This window comes from Taudactylus pleione, unplaced genomic scaffold, assembly GCF_031769625.1.
Source record: "Taudactylus pleione unplaced genomic scaffold, aTauple2 ptg001091l, whole genome shotgun sequence".
NCBI lineage: Eukaryota > Metazoa > Chordata > Amphibia > Anura > Myobatrachidae > Taudactylus > Taudactylus pleione.
Window position 1 is genome coordinate 2,897,811 of NW_028285492.1, and position 24,810 is coordinate 2,922,620.

Consider the following 24,810-nt stretch of genomic DNA (forward strand, 5'->3'; position numbering starts at 1 on the left):
TCACTTGTAGCTTCCACTTCTTTTATCCCCAGCATCTCCTGGCCTCCCCTATCTCTTCCCCGGCCCTTCCCCATGAGGCCATGGCCCTTTTTTAGGTGCAGATCTTATGTCCCTATTAAAAAAACGGGGGTGGGGGCACCAAAAAGTCTAGTTACGGCTCTGATGGGGGTCTGCACACATCTCTAGGGAAACGGGGTGTGGGCTAACAGATTGAAGCATGATCAAGGCCAATGAGGGTGTAACTGGCTGAAACACTTACAGTTAATTAAGTACTGACAGAGACATGGATATATTATAATCATTAGCTTGCCAATGATTAGTATAGACAGGGCCGCAACTAGGGGGGGGGCTAAGGGTGCATGTGCACTGGGTGCAAGATTTGAGTGGGTGCCGAGAGCTCAGAGATGTCTCATCCGGTGATGAGGTAGTATGCGTTCTAGTCACACTCACTGTCCTGGTTCCCTGATTGCTGCATACAGTAAATTACCCCAATGCTGTCACTGTTACAGCAGTGCCTCCTGGGTCTGTCACTTCGTTGTCTGCCTGGCTCAGTCCTCAGCTTCCCGTGCTGGCTGACAGAAGGAATTCTCCTGTTCACAGTCCTGACTCCTGGCCGCAGGTGGCGCGCTCCCCGGATTTATGCGCAGGGTACGAGTTCACAGACCATCCCCAGGCACAGACCCCAGGGGCCGGCCACAAGTTTCAGGACGAGGCCGCTCTGTACTACTGCGACCTGTGCTGCGGGTTTATCTTTTCTGGGAGCTGGCACTGATCAGGTTAGGGAGCTCCTAGAGCAATTTCTGTCTAACCTGCTTGTTATACTCAGACACTCATTTGGCTTCCGGGGGCACAACTGTGTTGTACTTCTGTGACAAGGTTACCATGCAGATCACCAAGAGATGGGCACAAGTGCCTCTATTTTATACAAGGTTCAGAACAGTATCAATATGTATTGTCTTGATGATTCAGTGCTATCTAAAACTATGTATACTGTGTCATAGCCATGATCAGAGTAATCTTGTATTCACTTTAAAGCAACAATTTAAAGCAGTTAATTCTGCAGTTAATTCTGCATGCACATTGACATGTGTATCCTGAAAACCATTTTATTGTGTAGGTCAGGGCCGGGTGCCAGATTTGAGGAGTCAATAGAAAATGGCGGGGGGACGCCAAATTGCTCTCTTGCCCCGGGTGACAAAAATCCTAGTTTCGGCCCTGGTATAGAGATTGGTAGGTTTTATTGTATAAGGAAAGGTGCATATCCACTAGCAGACTGTGAAACAACTGCACGATTACGACATTCTAATCGTGCAGTCGTCTCGCAGTCTGTGCTGTGCCTACACTGAACGTTCAGTCGTTTAGTGTAGGCACATCAATCATCCCCGAACATGGGCAATCTGTCGTTATCGGCAGATTGACCAGCACGGTTCGGGCGATGATTGATGACGGAAACGACCAGCGGGAGTGCGCATCGCTGCTCGTTTCCGACATTAATTTGCACGATCTGTGCCTGATTACTGAGCGATTGCACGATTACGATGTTGATGCTGTAACATGCAGCGTGTAATGACACATCGCGTCGCTGTACACTTGATTGTACAGTGTGTACCGTGAGCGTGACACACATCGTGCTGGGTACACACATCGTATAGCGTTTACCCAGCTTACCTGGACTTGGCAAACAGCAACAAATACTGTTAGTTTTTTACTTTTATTGCACCAAAAATAACTCCTATCTAACATTGACTACAATGAAGAATTTAAAGCATTTATAGCATGCTGGTGCTATATAAATAAACACTAAGAAATGTTAAATAATTTTAATATCTATTTACAGCATATTTAATGTAATCTTTTTTTTCAATTTTGTATAATACTCATGATTCAAATATGTTCTTAATTTCAATGTGGCCACATAGTTCTCATTTACAGTCACATTTCCGAACAGGGATTTCAATTCTGAGGTAAATATTAGCTGTTTAGAAGACTTGCATGCATCTTTACTGCCCTCTGGTGGATAAATCACATTCACAATTCGGTCAAGACCAGTGGCACTCACTCTGTTTTCAGCTGGTCACTTACTAATAGTGCTGAAAGCAAATCTGCTACCATAGCAACCAATCAGACATTAGCTCTTACATAGGCAGATAAAAGCTAATTGCTGATTTGTTGTCATGGATAACTGTAAATTTTCACCTTTGAGCATTGTTAGTAAATAACTTTTTTACTTTCATTAATTCCAAGTAAAGTCTATTTAAAATATCAAATTATTTTGTATATAGTAAATCTACATTCTATAAGGATGAATACAGATTAGCGCCTGTTCAAAATGAAAATTTTTTTTTACTGTGCTGTAAAAATTTGTGCATATGTATAGATATAAAAGTTATCATTTCAATTTTTTAAAAATGGAAATTTCACTTCTTTTCGTAAAAATATATATTTGTGTATCTTTAGTAGCTGTAAGTCCGTGTCAGAGTTTGGTAATTCTGCTCGGGAGAGAGGTTAATCCTTCGTACGTTAAGTTCTGCGGCAAAGGTCCTGGCTTTTTGATAAAAATAAAGTGACTTTTCTCTGTCGATAAGGAAATTATGGTAGATGATGGCGAGTCGAGTGTAAATCTTCAGTTGAGACTTCTTGTTGCCCAAATCCATAGCAGCTGCCAGGGCGAGATGATAGTACCCAGCTGCATCATAGGGATCCTGAAATACAAGTATATGTAACGATATGTGATACCCAAATTACAGGGGTCAATTCAATTAGGAACGAGTCTGCAAAAGCGAACTCGCATCATACAATTCACAAAAGTGGCGGCTATGCGATTACTTGCAAAATGCGAGATTCAAATGGAAATACTAATTCCTAGGACTCGGGGCGAGGTTGCGCGACCTTTCTACAAAAAGTGATCAGGGAGAAGGGCATGAAAAAGTGAAGAAACCATCCTGGATCCCAAAAAAGTTGCAACTGAGATATCAGGATCAAATAGCAGGCTGTTAGTGACAACTGAGATATCAGGATCATAAAGAAGGCTGTTAGTGATAGCTGAGATAGCACGATCATATAGAAGACTGTTAGTGATAACTGAGATAGCAGGATCATATAGAAGGCTGTTAGTGATAACTGAGATAGCAGGATCATATAGAAGGCTGTTAGTGATAACTGAGATAGCAGGATCATATAGAAGGCTGTTAGTGACAACTGAGATAGCAGGATTATATAGCAGGCTGTTAGTGATAACTGAGATATCAGGATCATAAAGAAGGCTGCTAGTGATAGCTGAGATAGCAGGATCATATAGAAGGCTGTTAGTGATAACTGAGATATCAGGATCATATAGAAGGCTGTTAGTGATAACTGAGATAGTAGGATCATATAGAAGGCTGTTAGTGACAACTGAGATAGCAGGATTATATAAAAGGCTGATAGTGACAACTGAATAGCAGGATCATATAGAAGGCTGTTAGTGATAACTGAGATAGCAGGATCATATAGAAGGCTGTTAGTGATAACTGAGATAGCAGGATCATATAGAAGGCTGATAGTGACAACTGAGATAGCAGGATCATATAGAAGGCTGATAGTGACAACTGAGATGGCAGGATTATATAGAAGGCTGATAGTGACAACTGAGATATCAGGATCATATAGAAGGCTGTTAGTAACAACTGAGATAGCAGGATCATATAGAAGGCTGTTAGTGACAACTGAGATAGCTGGATCATATAGAAGGCTGTTAGTGACAACTGAGATAGCAGGATCATATAGAAGGCTGTTAGTGACAACTGAGATAGCTGGATCATATAGAAGGCTGTTAGTGACAACTGAGATAGCAGGATCATATAGAAGGCTGTTAGTGACAACTGAGATAGCTGGATCATATAGAAGGCTGATAGTGACAACTGAGATATCAGGATCATATAGAAGGCTGTTAGTGGCTATAATGAAAGTACTTGAGGTTCATAAAATATATCAAATGGCTGAATTTTGAATAAAGAACTTCCATCTAAGTTCAAAAACATATTTACAATTAATACAACACCTCCACATACCTGCCCCACATAATTTACACCTCCACATAGACATACCTGTCCCACATCATACTGTATGAGGCAGTTATTTTGTGGACTAAATTAATATTTAGCAATGGAAAAAATCGCCTCATGCTGCATTTGGCTGTAACACTTTGCACATTTTTCTGGAAAATATTGCCTTAGGCATTTACACTCCTACCCCAGTTATGCCACACAGATGAATTAATTGATCAATGGCAGATTTTACCTAGGGGCTGCACCCCCCAGTAAAATCAAACACCTCAGTGAACCAGTTGCAGTCCGTGACTGCACTGGCTACACTGTGACTGGCAGTGGCTTCCCATTGGAATTGATCATTGTCATCATACAGGGACATAACTAGAACTCTGTGGGTCCCATAGCTAAATTTTTAAGGCCCGCCCCCTAACTCAGGTCTCAACCAGAGTGTATGTATATATATGTAAATGTATATATTTGTGTACACTAGGGGTGTGCACCAGCCACTTTTCGTGTTTTGTGTTTTGGTTTTGGATCTGGATCTTTCTTCGTGTTTTGGATCTGGATTGGTTTTGCCAAAACCACCCTTCCGTGTTTTGGGTTCTGGGTTTTGTGTTTTGGATCTGGATTTTTTCTTAAAAAATAAAGAAAAACGCTAAAATCACATAAAATGGGCCTTTTTTTGTTCCTACGCTATTAATAACCCCAATAACATTAATTTCCACTCATTTCCACTCTATTCTGAACACCTCACACCTCACAATATTGTTTTTAGGCCAAAAGGTTGCACCGAGGTAGCTGGATGACTATGCTAAGCGACACAAGTGGGTGGCACAAACACGTGGCCCATCTAGGAGTGGCACTGCAGTGGCAGACAGGAAGCCAATCAGCGTTATGGTGCCCATTTGCATGTAGCACGAACCCGGGAGATCCGTGCTACATGCATCTGTGTGATTGGCACAGAACAATGACAGGTCCGTGAGACCCGTCTGTGCTGCTGTGGTAAAAAAATGCGAGATTCTGGGCTCTGATCCGGTCCTGGTTCTGGAAATACAGGGGAAAAAAATTAGTAGGGTTCCCCTGTATGTTCAAGAACCAGCACTGGACTTTTTCTAGCGGGGGGCTGATGCCACAGCCAGGGGAGCCCTTTCACCGGGCCCCCCAGCCGCAGCATCAGCCCTGACCGCTAGTCAGCCCAGGCCGGGGATCCCTGGAGAGCTGGGGACCCCCCCAATAAAGGGGTCACCCTCTCCAGGGCACCCCAGGCCCAGGCTGATAGCCCAACGCTTTCCCCGCCACCCCTGGTGGCGGTGGGTGGTGGGTTGATTGTGTGGTGTGGTGTAAATAAAGAATATCAAACATTGTCATTACAAGTAGAACTGCAAGTCCCAGCTAGCCTGCCCCGCATGCTGGTACTTGGAGAACCACAAGTACCAGCATGCAGGGCATTAAGGGCCCACTAGTACCTGTAGTTCACCTGTAAAAAAAATGTTTAAAAAAACACAGGACACACACACCGTGACAGTATAAGTTTATTAAACATAGATACACACACACATGTACACATACTTGTAGTCAATGGTGGGAACCGCAGGGTAAACTTTAATAACCTTGCGGCTCCCACCATTGACTACAATGGAGGGAGCCTTTCATTGGCTGAGAGAGACGGGAGATGACCTCTCTCAGCCAATGAACGCTTAGCAGCGGGGTTTCCATGGTGATACCCCGCCGCTAAGCTCTCATTCGGGAAGTACCGTTCTATAGAACGGTACTAAGTTCGTGGATCGCGTTTTCGATTTTTTTTTTTGCCAAGTCCGGGGATGCCTACTTTGGAACGAAGAGGACAGAACCTCGCATAGGAGATGGTGAGTATGTTTTTTTTCACAGGTCCCCTATGGATACTTTACCGGACAAGTGGACCGATGCTACAGGTTACATAGGTAAGTATGTGTACATGTGTGTGTGTATCTATGTTTAATAAACTTATACTGTCACGGTGTGTGTGTCCTGTGTTTTTTTTAAACATTTTTTTACAGGTGAACTACAGGTACTAGTGGGCCCTTAATGCCCTGCATGCTGGTACTTGTGGTTCTCCAAGTACCAGCATGCGGGGCAGGCTAGCTGGGACTTGCAGTTCTACTTGTAAAGACAATGTTTGATATTCTTTATTTACACCACACCACACAATCAACCCGCCACCCACCGCCACCAGGGGTGGCGGGGAAAGCGTTGGGCTATCAGCCAGGGCCTGGGGTGCCCTGGAGAGGGTGACCCCTTTATTGGGGGGGTCCCCAGCTCTCCAGGGATCCCCGGCCTGGGCTGACTAGCGGTCAGGGCTGATGCTGCGGCTGGGGGGCCCGGTGAAAGGGCTCCCCTGGCTGTGGCATCAGCCCCCCGCTAGAAAAAGTCCAGTGCTGGTTCTGGAACATACAGGGGAACCCTACTAATTTTTTTCCCCTGTATTTCCAGAACCAGGACCGGATCAGAGCCCAGAGCTGGTTGCGCAGAATACGGGGGACCCCTACGTCATTTGTCCCCCGTATTTTGGCAACCAGCGCTGGTTCTGACTAGCCCGGTGCTGGTTGTGCTTAAGTACAGGGGACCCCTATGCCGTTTGTCCCCTGTATTTAAGCACACCCAGCACTGGGTCACTAATGCCCGGGGCTGGTTGCTCTTTTTTTTTTGGGGGGGGGGGGGCACGCCATTTTTTTCTTTTTTTACACAGGTTTTTTTTTTTTTTTTTTACCACAGCAGCACAGACGGGTCTCACGGACCCGTCAGTGCTCTGTGTCAATCACACAGATGCATGTAGCACGGATCTCACGAGTCCATGCTACATGCAAATGAGCACCATAATGCTGATTGGCTGAGAGCCATGACAGACGGCTCTGTCAGCCAATCAGCACTTTGCCCATTAAAAGCAAAGGCATTTTTTTTTTTAAATGGCTGCTCGAGGCAAAACCTCGAGATCCGACAGCAGATCCCGAGGTTTTGCCTCGGGAGAGGGATCCGGGGCAGACAGGGAGATCCGAGCTTGGGCTCAGATCGCCCCGGATCCCCGAAGTTCGGGTGGGTTCGGTTCTCAGGGAACCGAACCCGCTCATCCCTAGTGTACACACACACATATATATATATATATACCATATATATGAAATTCCACAAAATTCCGGCACTCCAAACTGTAAATAAAATAACAGACAAAAAGCCCAGGTGCCTTCCCAGGTATAGAGACACGCTGTAGGAACAACAGGGCAGCACTCACATGTTCAAAGTATACAAATCACACTAACACAGCATGTGACAGTCTGACGTTTCAGTGAAGTTAACTGTGTTCAAGGACAAATGATTCATAATGATTTGTCCTTGAAAACGGCTAAGTAAACCAAAACGTCAGACTGTCACATGCTGTGTTAGTGTGATTTGTAGACAGAGTGATTGAATAAGGACGGCATGGGTTAAACTTCGAGTCTGGGGGGTTGGCTTGGGAAACACCATGTGACTTTGGGCCTGATTCAGACCGGCTCGCAAGCGCTATGCATTTGCGAGCGGGTCGATGTTAGGCCACTGAGCATGCGCACGCCGGAGCCGGCTCCGACGTGCGTATGCGCAAGACCCGGCTAGCGACGGGCGCTCCGTCGCTCCGGGTCTCGCACCAAAAGGGGGTGGCTGTCGATTTTGATCGATAGCTCGCACCGTTTTGGAGGCGTGGGGTGGGGGTGGCTTCACAAACGGAGGCGTTCCCATGTGAACGCCTGCCGTTTTGGGGCGGCCCCACTGACATCAGGAGTGATGTCAGTGGGAGAGCTTCCGGCTCTATTAGAGCCAGAAGCTCTCTGGGGCTTGCGGCCACGAGACCCTACCACAAGGGTCTTGTCGCAAGCCCGATGGTCGCGATGGTCTTGACCATCGCGACCATCATCCTGGCCGCTCGCAATAGCTGTGGGTGGATACCCACAGCTATGCGAGCGGCCAGGAGGCCGCTCCAAAAAAAAACCGCCCTGATTCAGAGCAAGCGCTCTTTCAGAGTGTCCGGCTCTGAATCAGGGCCTTAGTTTGCCCTATTAGGATAGGTGTGTGTGTTTTAACTTGGAATGTGAGTCTGTGTGGGCTGAGACAAAGCCTCTTTTGTTCCTGTCTTAGGGTTCCTGTCTTGCCGCTAAGGTTGCAAATATGTTTCAGTTTGTAGTATTATAGTATTTGGGTGCGCTCACCCTCTTTGACTTGTTATGTTCGCTGGATCACCCTGCCTGGGATAGCGTCATCACCCTTCCGGGTGGGTAGTCATGTTAGAGGGTTGAGTGGATACCTATTTGTTGACAAGTTGTTTAGTTACCGGTTGCTCTGCACATTAGGCGGTATCCGATTGGTATGCATGTCTGTGTGCTGCATGTCTGTGTGCTGCATGTCTGTGTGCTGCATGTCTGTGTGCTGCATGTCTGTGTGCTGCATGGCTGGAGTAAGCTGTATGTTGCCGTCCTTTCTTTGCCACCATATCTCCAATCAGTTTAGATTAATTTAATACTCATTAGATAATTTTAATAAATTAACAACTAATTATTCTGCCAAATCTCATGTCTCCGAGTCTTTATTTCATATAATTTATTAAGAAGGTGTTTTATCGCATGGTGTTACACAGGGCACCCCTCGGACGATTGAAAGTTTATACTTTGAATCAGTCCCGTGAGTGCCGTCCTGTTGTTCCTATAGCGTGTATATATATATGTATGTATATAAAAATCTATACAGTGATCGCGCAGAACAAAAAAAATTGTGCGATCCGGGGACCCCTCTCACTTTAAAAAATGGGGGAGGCATTGGTAAATAGCAGCTGGGGCAGTACTAAGGGGACAAGGAGGATTTTAGGGGTAGACAGTGCTGGGGCTACGAAGGAGGTAAGGGTAGATAGAAGGGAAGCTTAAAATAGTAGATGTAGTAGTAGTAGAAGCAGCTGCCCTCCCCCACCCGTATAAAGGCACCAGGTGACATGAACTCTATAATTAATTTGGTGACACCTGCCCTGGCTTTATACACCCTTTTGGCCGCCCGCCCACCACTCTTCACTTAGTATCAGCACTGCAGCACCAGCAGCCGCAGAAAGTCACCTTCTGCCTGGTGCCGGGGCCTTCGTGCTGCTGGGTGCCGGGGACGTCCAGCCTCCAGGTGCCGGGTACTTCCTGCCAGCGGGTACCGGGGTCTACCTCCCGCCGTGTGCCGGGGAAGCGGCTGCCTGGCCCTGTAGTGCCGGGTACTGCAGCATCACAGGCAAGGCACTGCGGCTAAACTTGGGGTGGTTGGCTCCATCTCCACTCTTTATAGTCCTCCCTCCCCGGGCCAGGAAGACATCAATCATTTGACCAGGACCATGCGATTCTAATGGGTGATAAGGTGCAGGGGGTTGGTTGCTGGGCCGGCTGGCCCCCTAAGCCGCTGGACCCCATAGCAAGCGCACCCCTTGCACCCTCTATAATTACGCCACTGTCATCATAACTCTGGGCTTGATTCAGCAAGGAACGCAGTTGCTAATACGCACGCAATTGGCAGATTGTTGCGTACTATACATGCATCGCAGAGTGCGTACCGGCCACTGCAATCTGGACTGCGATCGCAGAGGCTACGCAGACCCATCGCAGAGTGATTGACAGGAAGTGCCGTTTGTGGGTGGCGATTAGGGGTGGTGGGGGAAACGCAGGTGTGCCAGGGCATTTGAACGCTGTTGCATGGGCGTGCATAAATTATTCACTGCGATACCATATGCAGCTTGAGGCCTGATAGCGTGAGATGAAGTAAGCAATTTCTGAGTAAGGTCAGAGCTTGCGCAAGTGTGTGTGAGGCTGCGATGGTACTCGATCGTACCGATGTTTTTGCAGTCTTGTTAAACATTACGGACGTGTGTAAGGTAAAGTGAGCGTCCTTATGTAGTGCTGCGGCAGCTTAGCGATCGCAATGAATTAGCATACTATCGCAGTTGAACAGCGTGTGTAATCGCTATTACATTTGCAGTTGCGACACGTAATGAATCAGGCCCTCTATTCATAGTCAGTGCACGGAGAAGGTCTACCCGATGCCCTGTGCCAACTCTCCCCCAAACCCATGGTGTAATGCGAGGGGGCAGGGCCACCAGCAAGGGAAAGTGTAGCGCTATCCTATGGACGCTCCAAGCAGCGCTGCAGCAGTGTTACTGGCCACAGGATAACATTCCAAGTACCCTGATAGCCAGATGCACGGGCCGTAGGGCAGCGACAGTGCCGCCCCCTGGGCAACAACACAGCTCGCACACCCCTTCCTACAGCACTGTTCATAGCTACAATTACTGCAAAATGGGAATTTACAAACACAGTACGCAGGGGTGTATTAAGAGAGGAAGGGGCCCGTGTGCAGTCTCCATCCGGGGCCCCCTCCTCTCTACCTGGCAGCCGGCAGCGCACTGAGTGCAGCAGTAGACTGTGGGCACTAGTATGTGCCAGAGTCTACTGCGCATGTGCAGGTCACCGGGGGAATGGTGCAGCAGCCATTTTCCCGGTGATCTCACCCCATACATGCCCTGGTGTCATTGGCACTGCCAGTGTGAGATTTCACCGCCGCCCCCGCCCAGGCTGTCAGCAGTGCAGCCATTACTGACAAGGGCCCTCATTCAGAGCCACTCGCTAGCGGCAGTACGCTCGTTCCGAGCGATGTTCGCACATCTGCGCATGCGTACGGATCGTTATACGTATGCGCGAACCAGTCAGTGCGGCCGAAATTCATGTGCTCGCAATATAGCGAATGCCTGCTATTTTGAGTGACAGAATGAGGCGTATGTGGGTGGTAACAGGGGAAGGTGCTTGAAAATGGGGAGTGGAGATCCGAACGCAGGCGTGCTTAAAGGTCAAAACGGGCGTTTTATGGGTGTGCATAATTAATACAGCAGCGTCATTGACCACGTCACTGGGTTATTTTATAGCCAGAACTGCTCGCAAGATTGTGGTAGGAAAAACCAACCACAAGAATAGCGAGCAGTTCATACGCTGGTCGATGTACTCGATTAATCCAATAAATAGCGGACATGACGTATGGTGCGAGCGGCCAGGGGGCGTTTTTAACAAATAAACGAGCGTATGTTTTGCTTGCTCGTTCAGACTTAGAGGTGTGAACAGACTGCAATGTGCGAACGGATCATTTGAATAGCCACCCCTTGTTTTTGAACGAACGACCGCAAATAGCGAACGGCTCTGAATCAGGCCCAAGGGCTGTATACAAGTGTAGGTGTCCGCCCCCTGGCCGGTCCTGTACTCTCCTTCCCTTAACTCCTGCTCTTCCTTTACAGTAGACGAGGAGCTGGGCTGCTGGGGCTGAGCTGTGAGCCGGATGAGAACGGTATTAACAAACATTAACCAACTTGTCTGGCCAATGCTGGTACGTCAGTAAGCTCTGCGTTGCAGAGGGTTCTGCTGGTGTATGCTGCAGAACGGTAACAAGAACATTTACTGTAGCAGCTTTACTGTCACTGAGGACAGGGAGGGGTGGGAGGAGGGAGATAATGCTTTTTGGAGGGACCCCGACTCACATTTATTAGCAAGCAATAAATGATGATGTGTGGCCTGATTATGTATTGTGCGTACTTATGTGCGCCGTAACTATATATTGAGGCACTGGTATTCAAGATACTTATGTATAGTGGGCACAGATGTGCGGCAAAAATACGTATAGAGGGCACGTATGTGTGGCATGATTATGTATTACAGGCACAGATTTGCGGCATGATTTTGTATTGTGGAAACTGATGTGCGGCATAGGTACGTATTAAGTACTGACAGAGCCGTAAGTAGATTTTTTGGTGCCCTGTGCCAGAAAGAGCATTGGCGCCACCCTCATATTTCAAAGGGACATAATACACTCAATAAAAGGCCATGGACTCATGGGGAAGGGCCAGGGAAGAGATAGGGGAGGCCAGGAGATGCTGGGGATGAAATAAGAGGAAGCTACAAGCAAGAATGAGAATAAACAGAAATTTGACAGGCCCAAACAGCGCCCCCTGACCTGTGGTGCCCTGTGCGATGGCACCGGCCGCACTACCCTAGCTACGGCCCTGAGTACTGATGTGTGGCATAATTATGTATTGGGACACAGTTGTCTGGCATGTTATATATTGGGAGCACTTATGTGTGGCATATTACTGTCCAGAGTGCACACACAAATGTTATTCCCAAAGGTTTGCCAAAGGTGATAGCATACTTGCCTACGCTCCCGAAATGGTCGGGAGCCTCCCGAAAAATCGTGTGTAACTCCCAACTCCCCGGAAGAGCGGGCAAGTCTCCTGGCCCGTGCTACCCCGTCCCTCCCTGACCGCCAAACCCCCCCCCCGCGCCTTGTTGAAGCGGCTGCTTCGAGGGAGCTGATGACACGATTTGCGCTGAAACGCGTCATCATGGCCCCGGCTACACAATGCCTATAATCTTCATGCTGTGTAGTGCGAATGGGGCCGCGATGGTGCGATCGTGCGGCCATGCTCCCGTCCTGCCCTCAAAAATTGCGTCACGCCCAATTTTCCCTCGCTGCTGTGCCGAGCTGGCTGTCTCCTCCCGGTAGGGGCAGCCAGATTGCCGGCATGTATGTGTGATTTTATGTAAATGGCTGGGGGAGAACAGGGGCGGTAGGATGAATATTTGCCAGAAACCTTGCACCGGCCCTGGGTGTGGGCCCCACCCTGCGCCCATTATAGAGACACCACTGACAGTAAGGAATAGCGGAGCAAAAGCTGAACTTGAAGACTGTGACCCCAGAACGTCACAAAACACACTGTTCACTGGGGGAATTTGATTAACAGCAAATTCCTAACCAGGTTTCCTATGTTTTGCAACAGTGGGATATAGTATGAATATAGATAAATGTGGTGCTAACACAAGATAAATGCATTTGGTACTTGTGTACTTTACGGACTCATTGCAGATAGAACCCAATGAATGTTTTAAATGGTACTTGTGTACTTTACGTACACAAGTACCGAAAGTTGTCCCCACCTAGAGGAGAAAGTTGTCCCCTCGCAGGCTCACTGCGCTCGCCACGCTTTGGGCTCGGTGGCTCGCTACGCTTGTCACAAGGTTATATTCCACCTCTATGCCCACTTGGATGGTAGGGAATGACGCTGGACACTGGGAATGACACTGGACACTGGCTGATGATGTCAGGGTCCTCTCCGTGAAGGGGATTTAGACATTACCATGATTGATAATAATAATGAGTGTAGGACATTTGGGTTCTCTCTGCAATGAGTCCGTAAAGTACACAAGTACCATGCATTTTCATATTTTGGCATATTTTGAGCCAATTTACCTTACATTTGAGAGCAAGGGGGTATTGATAAAACTCTTTAGTTATAGGGCTTTATAGATATAAGAGTGATACTCTATGCATACTAGTCTAACTTATTGATAACCAAATAACACCTTAGGATCAGGTGAGCATAGTTTGGTCCAGGTTACATAAGACTTATCTAACCTTAAGATCGTAGAATATGATGTCCCCTAAAACAAGATAAACCTTCATGTAGTAAACCGCCTCCTCTTCTAGTTCCAGCGGAGACGGGCAGAGCGAGAGAGCCTTCAGGTAATAATGCTCCGCAAGTTCACATTGATTCAGGTGGCTGTAAATGGCAGCTAACCGGTGATAGGCGACCCTCTCATTCAGCTGGTTCCCTGTGGAAGAAAAAAGAAAAACACCTCTTTGTGTATTTGGTATTAGAAACAGTAATTAAGGTGATAATCACAGCTAAACACAATAAATACACGAGTCTTTTAATTGTAGACGCTATTGAAAAGTCAAAGTAATGTAAAATGTAGAAAATAGAGGACCCCTTAATTTCAGATTAGCCAGCTGGGCGATGGCAGATACATTACTAACATGGGGATGTTCTCCTTTATCAGATGTTAGTTGTTTATGTAAAGAATATTACTGGCGACTGAACTGTTTTTGGTTTTATAATTTTTTTTCTTTTTTTTATTGACATAAGAACAGTCTGACGTGTCCGTGTCTCGCTCACGTGTGCAGAGATTACCTAACACACAAGATAAAGATATTTACCTAGGTTCACGCTCAGCGCCAGTGCCGTCTTTGCATGGTCCAATGATTCCTGGTACTGCTTCATACTCACTAACAGCTCTGTGAGTTTATTGCACAGCCGCAGCTCGGCCTCCATGTTCCCCGTCTTGACAGCGAGCGGGAGAGCGCAATCCTAAAAAGTGAGTTGCAAAGTAATAAATACTATGGGTCTGATACAGAGTTATAACAGCTGCGTTCACTCTTGCGTCTATTGCCGGAAGTCGCGGCTGCGTGCATCTGAATGTGCAAGAAATAAGACACCCACTTGCTGCGTCTCTGCACGCTGTAATAACGCCAGTGTTTCTTTAGATGCCCCCCACCACTCGCACCATAGACACTTGGACCAGCCCTATGGCAGCCTAGCTTTTCTGTCTGTCTCTGTCCTCCAATGGCTGCAGCACAGCATGTGACACCCCAATTACACGCCCATGAGACGGACAATTTCTCATGCGCTACTAGCCACCACCCAGTCACTGCCCAGGAACGCCCATCACTTTTCCGCCACACTTCTGATACCGTCGGTCCCAATCGCAACGGCTCCTTTGTGCGTACAGTCTACGCGGTAGTTTCAGAAATGTTCGCACGTTGCGCAGTTAGTAAAAATTGCTCAACTATACAGCATCCTGGAACAAAACGTGGCTGCATGTGTTATGGGAGACAATGGAGGCGCCTGCCGCCGGGCGTCAGCACTGAAGGGGCACCTCCTCCATTGCCCACAATATATTCACCCCACTTAGGGCAGTTAATATGTACCTGGAGTGTACCGTCATGGCCACTCAATACATGGCACCTCTTCCCAGCACGTGAGAAGCCACCATAATCATATACTAGGGGAGGGCTCCATGTCAGACCACCACATGCAGCTTTCACCTATCTACAGTATAGCCTGTCCCTGCTCATTGATGTCGCTGCTCTTCAGCAGCTTCTCATGCCAGTGTGACTCAGATGCCCCTCCTCACCCACAACTCCCCGTCCCACTTCTTGGTGGCAGCTCTAGGTGCGGACCTGTGCTGCAGTCCTGAGCATAAGCGTAGCTGCAGATCTTCCAGGAGCTGGATAGATAGATATGCACCATATTTATTTTCCCTTATTTTGTAGGGGGGGGCACATAGGGGGGACTACTACTGGGGACACTGCACATAGCGAGGACTACTACTGGGGGCACTGCACATAAGGGGGACTACTACTGGGAGCACTGCACATAGGAGGGACTACTACTGGGGGCACTGCACATAGGGGGGACTACTACTGGGGCACTGCACATAGGGGGGACTACTACTGGGAGCACTGCACATAGGAGGGACTACTACTGGGGGCACTGCACATAGCGGGGACTACTACTGGGGGCACTGCACATAGGGGGGACTACTACTGGGAGCACTGCACATAGGAGGGACTACTACTGGGGGAACTGCACATAGCGGGGACTACTACTGGGGGCACTGCACATAGAGGGGATTACTACTGGGGCACTGCACATAGCGGGGACTACTACTGGGGGAACTGCATAGTGGGGGACTACTACTGGGGGCACTGCACATAAGTGGGACTACTACTGGGAGCACTGCACATAGGAGGGACTACTACTGGGGGCACTGCACATAGGGGGGACAACTACTGGGGCACTGCACATAGGGGGGACTACTACTGGGAGCACTGCACATAGGAGGGACTACTACTGGGGGCACTGCACATTGCGGGGACTACTACTGGGGGCACTGCACATAGGAGGGACTACTACTGGGAGCACTGCACATAGGAGGGACTACTACTGGGGGAACTGCACATAGCGGGGACTACTACTGGGGGCACTGCACATAGAGGGGATTACTACTGGGGCACTGCACATAGTGGGGACTACTACTGGGGGAACTGCATAGTGGGGGACTACTACTGGGGACACTATATAAGGGGCACTACTGGGAGCACTGCACATAGGGGGGACTACTACTGGGGGGAACTACTACTGGTGACACTATATAAGGGGCGCTACTGGGAGCACTGCATATGGGTACCACTACATGGGGCACTGCATAGGGGTCCCAAAGAATATTCTTGCACCTGGGCCCACCACTCTAGTTCCGCCACTGCTTTACATACTGCTGTCCAATAACTTTTGGCACTTCAGTGTATATAAAAATCCAACTTGGTGCTGCAAGGCCCAATGTTCCCATAAAAAAGTATAGAATAAGACCTGATTTGCACAAAATCCATTATTGTGGGTTGGAAATGGCTGAGCGGCCCACCGCAATATTCTTACTTTGCTAAATGATATCTCACTGTATGGTAAAGTAGGCACCCTTCACTCCACAGTGCTTTTCCCACTGGTAGGTGCCAATTTCAGTTCCTGTATGATGACGACATCTTGCTACGCAAACCTATGCACATTACTGTAAGAAGGCACATTTCATGGCAAAGAGGATTTTTCCACTGCGTCTCTGCCATTTTGCCCAGAATTTAAATTAATAGCGCATTTAATAAATGTTCTGATTTTCAAAGGCCAGCCCCACATTCAGATAATTGCCCTCAAATCACCCCAGCATTGAATAAATCTCCCCACCCAAATTAAAAGGGACTACAATGATTCCATTAATACATCAATTAGCCCACACAATCATGGACTAGTCCCCACCATCACCCCACCAATAAATAAATACAGTATCTCCCACCCACCCTGGACGGGGGTAAAATTTGCTTATTTCACCCCATCCTAGAATGAATAACTGGTGCAGTGATATAATGAATCAATCAGGAAGTATGGTTACAAAACTCATAACAAAAAAAAAAGGTTTGGTAGTATTGTACAAATGGTTTCACGAACAGTAAATAAAACATTACTGAATTCCAGGGCAACAGGGAGATAAATGTGATGAGTTGCATGAAGTAATAATGATAAAACAGTAATTATAATGTTCAGTAAGTCATTATTTTCAATGGAAATATCTTGTATAAAAATACATATTATACTGTAGATGTGGCGTACAATGCACTGGGCTCAACAAGTTTTTCACAATTTACCCGGTAGAAGGTTGTAGCTCTACTCCTGTTGCTGGAGCCATTGAAGAATATGTCTCCACTAGCCTCATACAGTTGCATTCCTAGTTGTGGATCCCCGGTACATAAAGCTACATTCTGGGCTACCTGAGAAAGGAACAATACTTGAATCAGAAGGGTTCTATGCACATAGTATAATAAGGACAGACTTGGACAACCCAACCAGGAGATCCACATATCTACCCTTAAATGTTTTAGTTTTGGATCTGTATTTTTTTTTTTTTAAATAACAGCTTAAATGACGTAATTTAGACGTGTTAAATCTGAGTTCTGAAACGCAGGAAGATCCGAACTGGGACTCGGTTTGACTTGGTAACCCAATTGATTTCGACCTTGGTTTGACTCAAAACCCTTAAATTCAGCTATTGCCGGTTCTCTGTGAACCGGACTGCACATGTCTAGATATACTATAGAAGATTGTTGGGCCACTAGATTTAAAGTGCCAGTAATTTAAAAGGCAAAATCAACCTGGTTTAGAAATGGAGAAAAATCTTGACTCAATATTTGACTAATTCCAAATTGTAATACTCTTTTTCATTATTTCTTTTCATGTTTCACAGTTTAAACCTGAGGCTACGTCTGTGCTTCGGCTGGGTACACATTAGAACGAATAATGATGCAAATGGCCGGGGCGATTTCCCTTTACCTAGGAGCATCACAGAATGGCCGCACACACTACACGATTTAATAAATGACGGAACAACTCCTCATTCCGTCCTACATTACAATGCACAGCGCCACACACACGATATTCTTTGATTGACCGCACAGCAAGGTCAATCAAACGAGCTCGTATGTTGTCTGCAGATGAGCGCAACAGTGCATACACATTAGACGATATGCACGATCTGTCATTCCGATACGGCAAATCGTCCCGATATCATTCTAATGTGTACCCGGCCTTACATTAACTGCATATAGAAAGATGTAACATTGCATACATGGAACTAAACTGCCCTGCTACGTCACACCGATGTACTTACGCTTACCTGAATATACAGATCCACCAACTCATTCTGTTCCAGAATGTAATAGATCTTCCCAGCCATCAGCCAAGCATACGCTTCCTTTTCTTTAGCTTGAAGATCAATAAAAATACCCAGACTTCCTTTGGTGTATTCCAATGCTGATCTGCAGGCTCTAACCAAACAAGGGATGTAACGGAAATTTAACATTCTGTATAAAACATCACTTGAGATCTGCTATTGTATTACAACATGCAAATAGTCTTTGCTGACTAGGAAACATCAGTGTTAAACAGCATGGGAGCAATGTTTGGGAGTTAAGGTTTCCAGGTAGCTACTCTCCTGCTACTGCCGAAAAAAACTCCCACATCCAGAGAATTTCCTAGTGCAGTGGGCGAGACATGGCGGAAAATGCCACTAATCTCGGGTCGAGGGGTCAGGAGGCGATTCTCCTAGAAAGTCATAAAGAGCCCAGTCCCCTCATCATGTGTCATCTGCATATGAGAAAAGTATGGGTAAGCTGTATTTCTGTACTATGGAGAACCATGTCTACAATTTACTCATTTAAAAGCCCCTCCCCCCTTCTTCACCCATTTCTGCCCTTGCTACTTCATTCCGAATTAAGAGGCTCATTTATAGTTGTGTTCACATCAGTTGAGCGCACATTTGTGCCAAACAATGCAAAAACGTACATTAGTATGCAGAACCTTGAGCATCATTCACTTACGCCCTGATAGTAATGGGTGGGCGGATAGAGTAAGTATTCAGGTAGATGTGAAGGCTAGCACAAATGCGCTGGTTAGGAGGGGTTTCTTTGGAGGGTGCTGGCTTGCTAGTTCAAACTGGTAAATCCGACTGCATACAGTAGTAGCCCTCATAGAAAACCAATGGGGGCTGCTTTTGCGGCGGAAATGGAGGAACCGTGGCGGTCACTCCATGGTGAATCTCAGGGATCCTTCATATTTGCGGGTGTCCCCCAAAAATGGGTGTTTATCCTACAAATATTATTTCATAAATATGCCCATAAATTCAACAATGATTTAATTTTAATATATGTATTTTATGAAATATAGGTTACAAGATGCAAGACCCTATACCTGCAGAGTGCAGAGCATTGCATTTACCTATTATTATATTTCATTTATATGGTGCCACAAGGTGTCCTGCAGCGCCACTCAGATATTAAACACCACAAGTGTACATCAATACATACAATAACATACTGTAGGATAACTACTAACACAACAATACAACCAAATGCACAGTGGAGGGTAAAGGAAGAAGTAAGGGGTAGGGTAGAGCGACTCACTATTGTCATATTAGACATGGAGGAAGATTTATCAAACCTTCTATAGAAGACAAGTGGAGGTGTTGCCCATAGCACCAATCAGATTGTAGCTGTCATTTTATAGAATGTACTAGATACGTGATAGCTTGAAGCTGATTGGTTGCTATGGCCAGGCCTGCCAAGAGCAGCGGCGGGGCCGGGTAACAGGGGGTGTAGCCTAATAATGGGAGGTGTGGCCACGCCCCCTTACCCCCCCCAAAAAAGTTTTGCAGCCCAGGTAATCTGTACCTGCTCCCCCCCCTCTCAGCGCCCCTGGCTATGGGCCAGCACCGCCACTTGTCCTCTATATAAGGTTTGATAAATCTCCCCCATGCTGATAGGCTATACCTTGGTGCAGGCTATGCACAGGTTTAGGAAGTTGTGTCTGCTCCCTCATTGCCTGGTTCATATTTTCATGACTTGGGCGTGTCCACTAAAATGTCCTTACACTACATCTGAAGAAGGTGTCATATATCTGAATTAATCAGGCCACACACCCAGGAGGATACCACGGGGTATATTTACTAAGCCACGTCTTTTTAAAGCCACCGCTTGTCGGCTGGTCTGGCTGCAGGATTTAGAAGGGCAATAACTAGGAGTGTTATGCATTCACTAATATTGTCCTTGTAAATTCCAAAGCAGCCACTTACTAAATATACCAAATATTTCAATTAGATTGGCAGGAGAGCTCTAAGAGCCGGGAAAGGAATTAGGGGGAAGATTAAGCAATTAATGCAAATGTAGAAAATGTTGCCATTTGCCAGCAGATTTTCTAGCACCGTTAAAGAAACTAAGTAAAGTGCAATAGCAAAAACATTTGTGTTCATTCATCCCTCAATGTTTGCGCTAAATAAATGCAAGGAGAAAATAAAAAAATAATAATATTAGGTTAGAATCCCAATAGTTCTCTCCCTTTTTACAGGCATGTGCGTCGGTTAACCCATGAGGATGGTGACAGAAGCAGAAGAGGAATAAGTTTCATTGCCTGTGATTGGAGGAGCCGGCCAATCATCGGTGGGTCAAGCTTTTCCTTTCTGAGTGTAGGCTAGCTGCTACATTGCTACATGGGTTGGGTATGAAATGGCGACGGCCGGGAAACTATCTGACTAAATCCTGACGCCGCAAGTCCGAACGCTCAAAATCCCGACTGGGGCTGGTAAGTACCCTAACTCTCCCCTCTCCCCCCTCTAACCCTAACCTTCCTTTAGTGGTGCCTAACCCTAACCTCCCCCCAGGGGTGCCTAAACCTCTAAACCTAACCTCTCCTCCCCGCACCCTAAACCTAACCCTCCCCCCACCCTGCTCCCTAAACCTAATTCTCCCCCCCCCCCCCCAGCGGGGCTAAGCTCTTACACTGCTCGGCTTACCCTTGTTCGGGAAGCCGTCCGTCTAGATTTCGGCGTCGGAATTTAGACGGGCGTTGGGGTTTCTACTCCTGTCTTTAGTCTCGTGTCAGTATTTCGACACTGGGATTTAGACAGACAGCCTCCCGGCCGTCGGCATTTTGACTGTATCCCTGTTACTCTAATGAGCTTCAAGGATGCATGAGGGGCATATAAATTCTCATAATTAATAACCTGATGGTTACATATCCTCCGAAGTGGCAATGATCAGGACATTACTTTTAATTAGAAATGAGCGGTTCGGCTTTGGCCCAGATCTTCCAGTCAAGTCTGGATCTCAGAACAAGGCAAAACGTCATTGACATCTGCAGGGCCGCCATCAGGGGGGGACTGCCGGAACTATAGTCCCGGGCCCGGACTGAAAGGGGGCCCGGGTAGCAGCGGAAGCAGCGTAGCGGACATATGCCGGCGGTATTTTCAATTTGGAGCTTTCCGCAAGCTGATCGGAGCTTGGGGACCGGCAGCCAATCAGGAGCGGCCGCAGCTGCAGCTCCTGATTGGCTGCCAGTCTGCAAGCTCCGATCAGCTTGAGACCAGTGCTATATTCAAACTGCGTTGCCTGCCCCCCGGGTCCCTCTCTCTCTGTCCGGGTAAATGTGCGCAGCATGGCTGGAGCAGGAGCAGCAGGGAGAGGCTGTGCAAGGAAGACAGCAGCCGGGGAGAGAGGGAGCAGCAGCTGTGGGCGGAGATGCTATTTACAGCCGCCGCGTGTGGTGCAGAGGAAGGACGGCAGGAGCAGGAGAGGCTGGAGACTGATCAGGTACATAGACTACTGCTCTCACACTCACACCCTCCCCCTGCTATCACACCCTCCCCCTGCTATCACACCCTCACCCTGCTCTCACACTCACACCCTCCCCCTGCTATCACACCCTCACCCTGCTCTTACACCCTCCCCCTGGTCTCACACTCACACCCTCCCCCTTCTCTCACACCCTCCCCCTGCTCTCACACCCTCCCCCTGGTCTCACACTCACACCCTCCCCCTGCTCTCACACCCTCCCCCTTCTCTCACTCACACCCTCCCCCTGCTCTCACACCCTCCCCCTGCTCTCACACCCTCACCCTCCCCCTGCTCTCACACCCTCCCCCTGCTCTCACACCCTGCCCCTGCTCTCACACTCACACCCTCCCCCTGCTCTCACACCCTCACCCTGCTCTCACACTCACCCTCACCCTGCTCTCACTCACCCTGCTCTCACACCCTCCCCCTGCTCTCACACCCTCACCCTGCTCTCACACTCACCCTCACCCTGCTCTCACTCACCCTGCTCTCACACCCTCCCCCTGCTCTCACACCCTCCCCCTGCTCTCACACTCACACCCTGCTCTCACACTCTCACACTGCTCTCACACCCTCCCCCTGCTCTCACACCCTCCCCCTGCTCTCACACTCACACCCTGCTCTCACACTCACACCCTCCCCCTGCTCTCACACCCTCACCCTGCTCTCACACTCACACCCTGCTCTCACACTCACACCCTCACACTGCTCTCACACCCTCCCCCTGCTCTCACACTCACACCCTCCCCCTGCTCTCACACCCTCCCCCTGCTCTCACACCCTCCCCCTGCTCTCACACCCTCACCCTGCTCTCACACTCACACCCTGCTCTCACACTCACACCCTCACACTGCTCTCACACCCTCCCCCTGCTCTCACACTCACACCCTCCCCCTGCTCTCACACCCTCCCCCTGCTCTCACACCCTCACCCTGCTCTCACTCACTCTGCTCTCACACCCTCCCCCTGCTCTCACACCCTCACCCTGCTCTCACACTCACACCCTCCCCCTGCTCCCACACCCTCACCCTGCTCTCACACTCACACCCTCCCCCTGCTCTCACACTCACACCCTGCTCTCACACTCACACCCTGCTCTCACACTCACACCCTCACACTGCTCTCACACCCTCCCCCTACTCTCACACCCTCCCCCTGCTCTCACACCCTCCCCCTGCTCTCACACTCACACCCTGCTCTCACACTCACACCCTGCTCTCACACTCACACCCTCCCCCTGCACTCACACTCACACCCTGCTCTCACACTCACACCCTGCTCTCACATTCACACCCTGCTCTCGCTCTCACACCTTTACCCTCACCATCATGCTGTTCACCCACATTATCCACAGCGATGCCCACCTCTGACAAACTGCCCTCCCCACCTAAGGGGAGGGGCCCTGCCTATTTTGTCAGTCCCGGGCCCCATCATTACTGATGGCAGCCCTGGACATCTGTGCCAAGGTGTCTGTGAAAGATGACGTTTCGCCTCATTCTGAGATCCGAACTTGGCGGGAAGACCCGAGCTAAAGACGAACCACTCATCTCTACTTTTAATCAAATCCCTTTTCACAGAGGTGATACTTAAATGTGGAGTAATATGCACATATAAACCAGTGTAATACAAACATTAAAGGATACAAATAGGAAAGATAATTCGTAAATGATATGATCAATTACAAATAAATGTATGTTTACTGTACATTTCCAACTGACCTTTCAGTGCCCAGAGATAAGAAGAGCTGGCTAATCCTTTCAAGTACTTGACCCTCCAACACCTTGTCAGACATTTTCCTGGCTAAGGACAGCTGGTACTCATTGTAGATAATGCATTGAGCCTCATTTACCACAAGCGTGTTGTAAAAATGGCACAAGAGCTGGACGGCATGAAGCTGACCTGTCCAAAAAGAAACAGAACTCAGTGGTTTTGTCTATTCTGAATAGAAGTCTATGGGGTCTATGTACAAAGCCTTGGACAGATATAAAGTGGATGGAGATAAATTACCAACCAATCAGCTCCTAACTGTCATTTTTCAAACACAGCCTGTAAACTGACAGTTATGAGCTAATTTGTTGGTAGCTTATCTCCATCCACTTTATTTAGACCTCTCAGTTTGAAATTCAGTAGGTGCCTCAATTGTGGGTTCTCCACTGCTGCCCTGTAATAATTTGCATCATCAAATGCTGTTTGTGGGAATAATGAACAAATATATGGGATAAGGAGGGCAGAGGGACAATAGTGGGATAGAAATATTCATGGACCTGGATAGTCATTGGAGAGTCTAATTTATGGAAACATGGATGAGTGGAGACAGGGCCACCAAATGTATAATTCCACACGTCATCGGCAGGGGTGAAGAACCCGACTGCTGCTAAAAGTAAGTACCGCAAATCTTCCCCCCCCCTAATCCTCCCTTAGGGGTGCTTAACCCTAACTACCCCCCCAGTGCCTAACCCTAATCCCCCCTCTAAGTGCCTAAACCTAACCACCCCTTCCCCGCTGCCTAAACCTAAGTCTCCCGGGTGGGTGCCTAACCCTAACCTCCTCCCGGGGGTGCCTAACTCTAACCCCCCCTTCCCCTAGGCTAAACCTACCCCTCCCGGGGGGTGCCTAACCCTAAGTCCCCCCCCAGGAGCCCTAAAACTAACCCTCCCCCCTGCGGCTGTCCGCGCCCAGCGTCCGGCTTACCTTCGATTGGTAAGCCGGGTGCCGGGCTCCTGGCATAGGTCTAATGACAGGTGTCAGGATTTCGACGCCTGTCATTTATACCTTGCCAGGATTAGACAGGAAAGCCAGGGATCGGGATTGCCTCCGCGGTTTCCCGACTGCTTCCCCATCGGCAGGTGGTGGGATGAAAATCATTAAGATGAAAATGTTTATAGAAATAAATAACACCTAGTATGTAAAGCCGCACATCCACTAGCAGACCAAAAAACGACTGCATGATTACAACATTGTAATCGCTCAGTCGTTCAGTGTAGGCACAGCAATCATTCCCGAACATGGTTTATCTGTCATTATCGGCAGATTGACCAGCATGTTCAGGCGATGATTGATGTCGGAAACGACCAGCAGGAGCGCGCATCGCTGGTCATTTCCAACATTAATGTGCGCGATTTGTGTCCGATTACTGAGCGATTGCATGATTACGATGTCGTAATCGTGCAATCGC

The 24,810-nt window shown here is 48.0% G+C and overlaps 1 protein-coding gene across 1 annotated transcript in view; it reads right to left on the reverse strand.

The window, feature by feature from the left end:
- Positions 1 to 1,805: 1,805 nt before the first annotated feature.
- Positions 1,806 to 24,810, reverse strand: part of SH3TC1 (SH3 domain and tetratricopeptide repeats 1) — an 81,654-nt gene continuing 58,649 nt past the window's right edge. Inside the window, exons 13-18 of the mRNA XM_088461742.1 lie at positions 23,354 to 23,534; positions 18,146 to 18,296; positions 17,121 to 17,243; positions 14,085 to 14,235; positions 13,503 to 13,699; positions 1,806 to 2,702 (exon numbers count right to left, since the gene is read on the reverse strand). Coding sequence (XP_088317868.1) covers positions 2,454 to 2,702; positions 13,503 to 13,699; positions 14,085 to 14,235; positions 17,121 to 17,243; positions 18,146 to 18,296; positions 23,354 to 23,534 — 1,052 coding nt within the window. The 3' untranslated portion in view covers positions 1,806 to 2,453. The remainder of the gene's footprint in view (positions 2,703 to 13,502; positions 13,700 to 14,084; positions 14,236 to 17,120; positions 17,244 to 18,145; positions 18,297 to 23,353; positions 23,535 to 24,810) is intronic.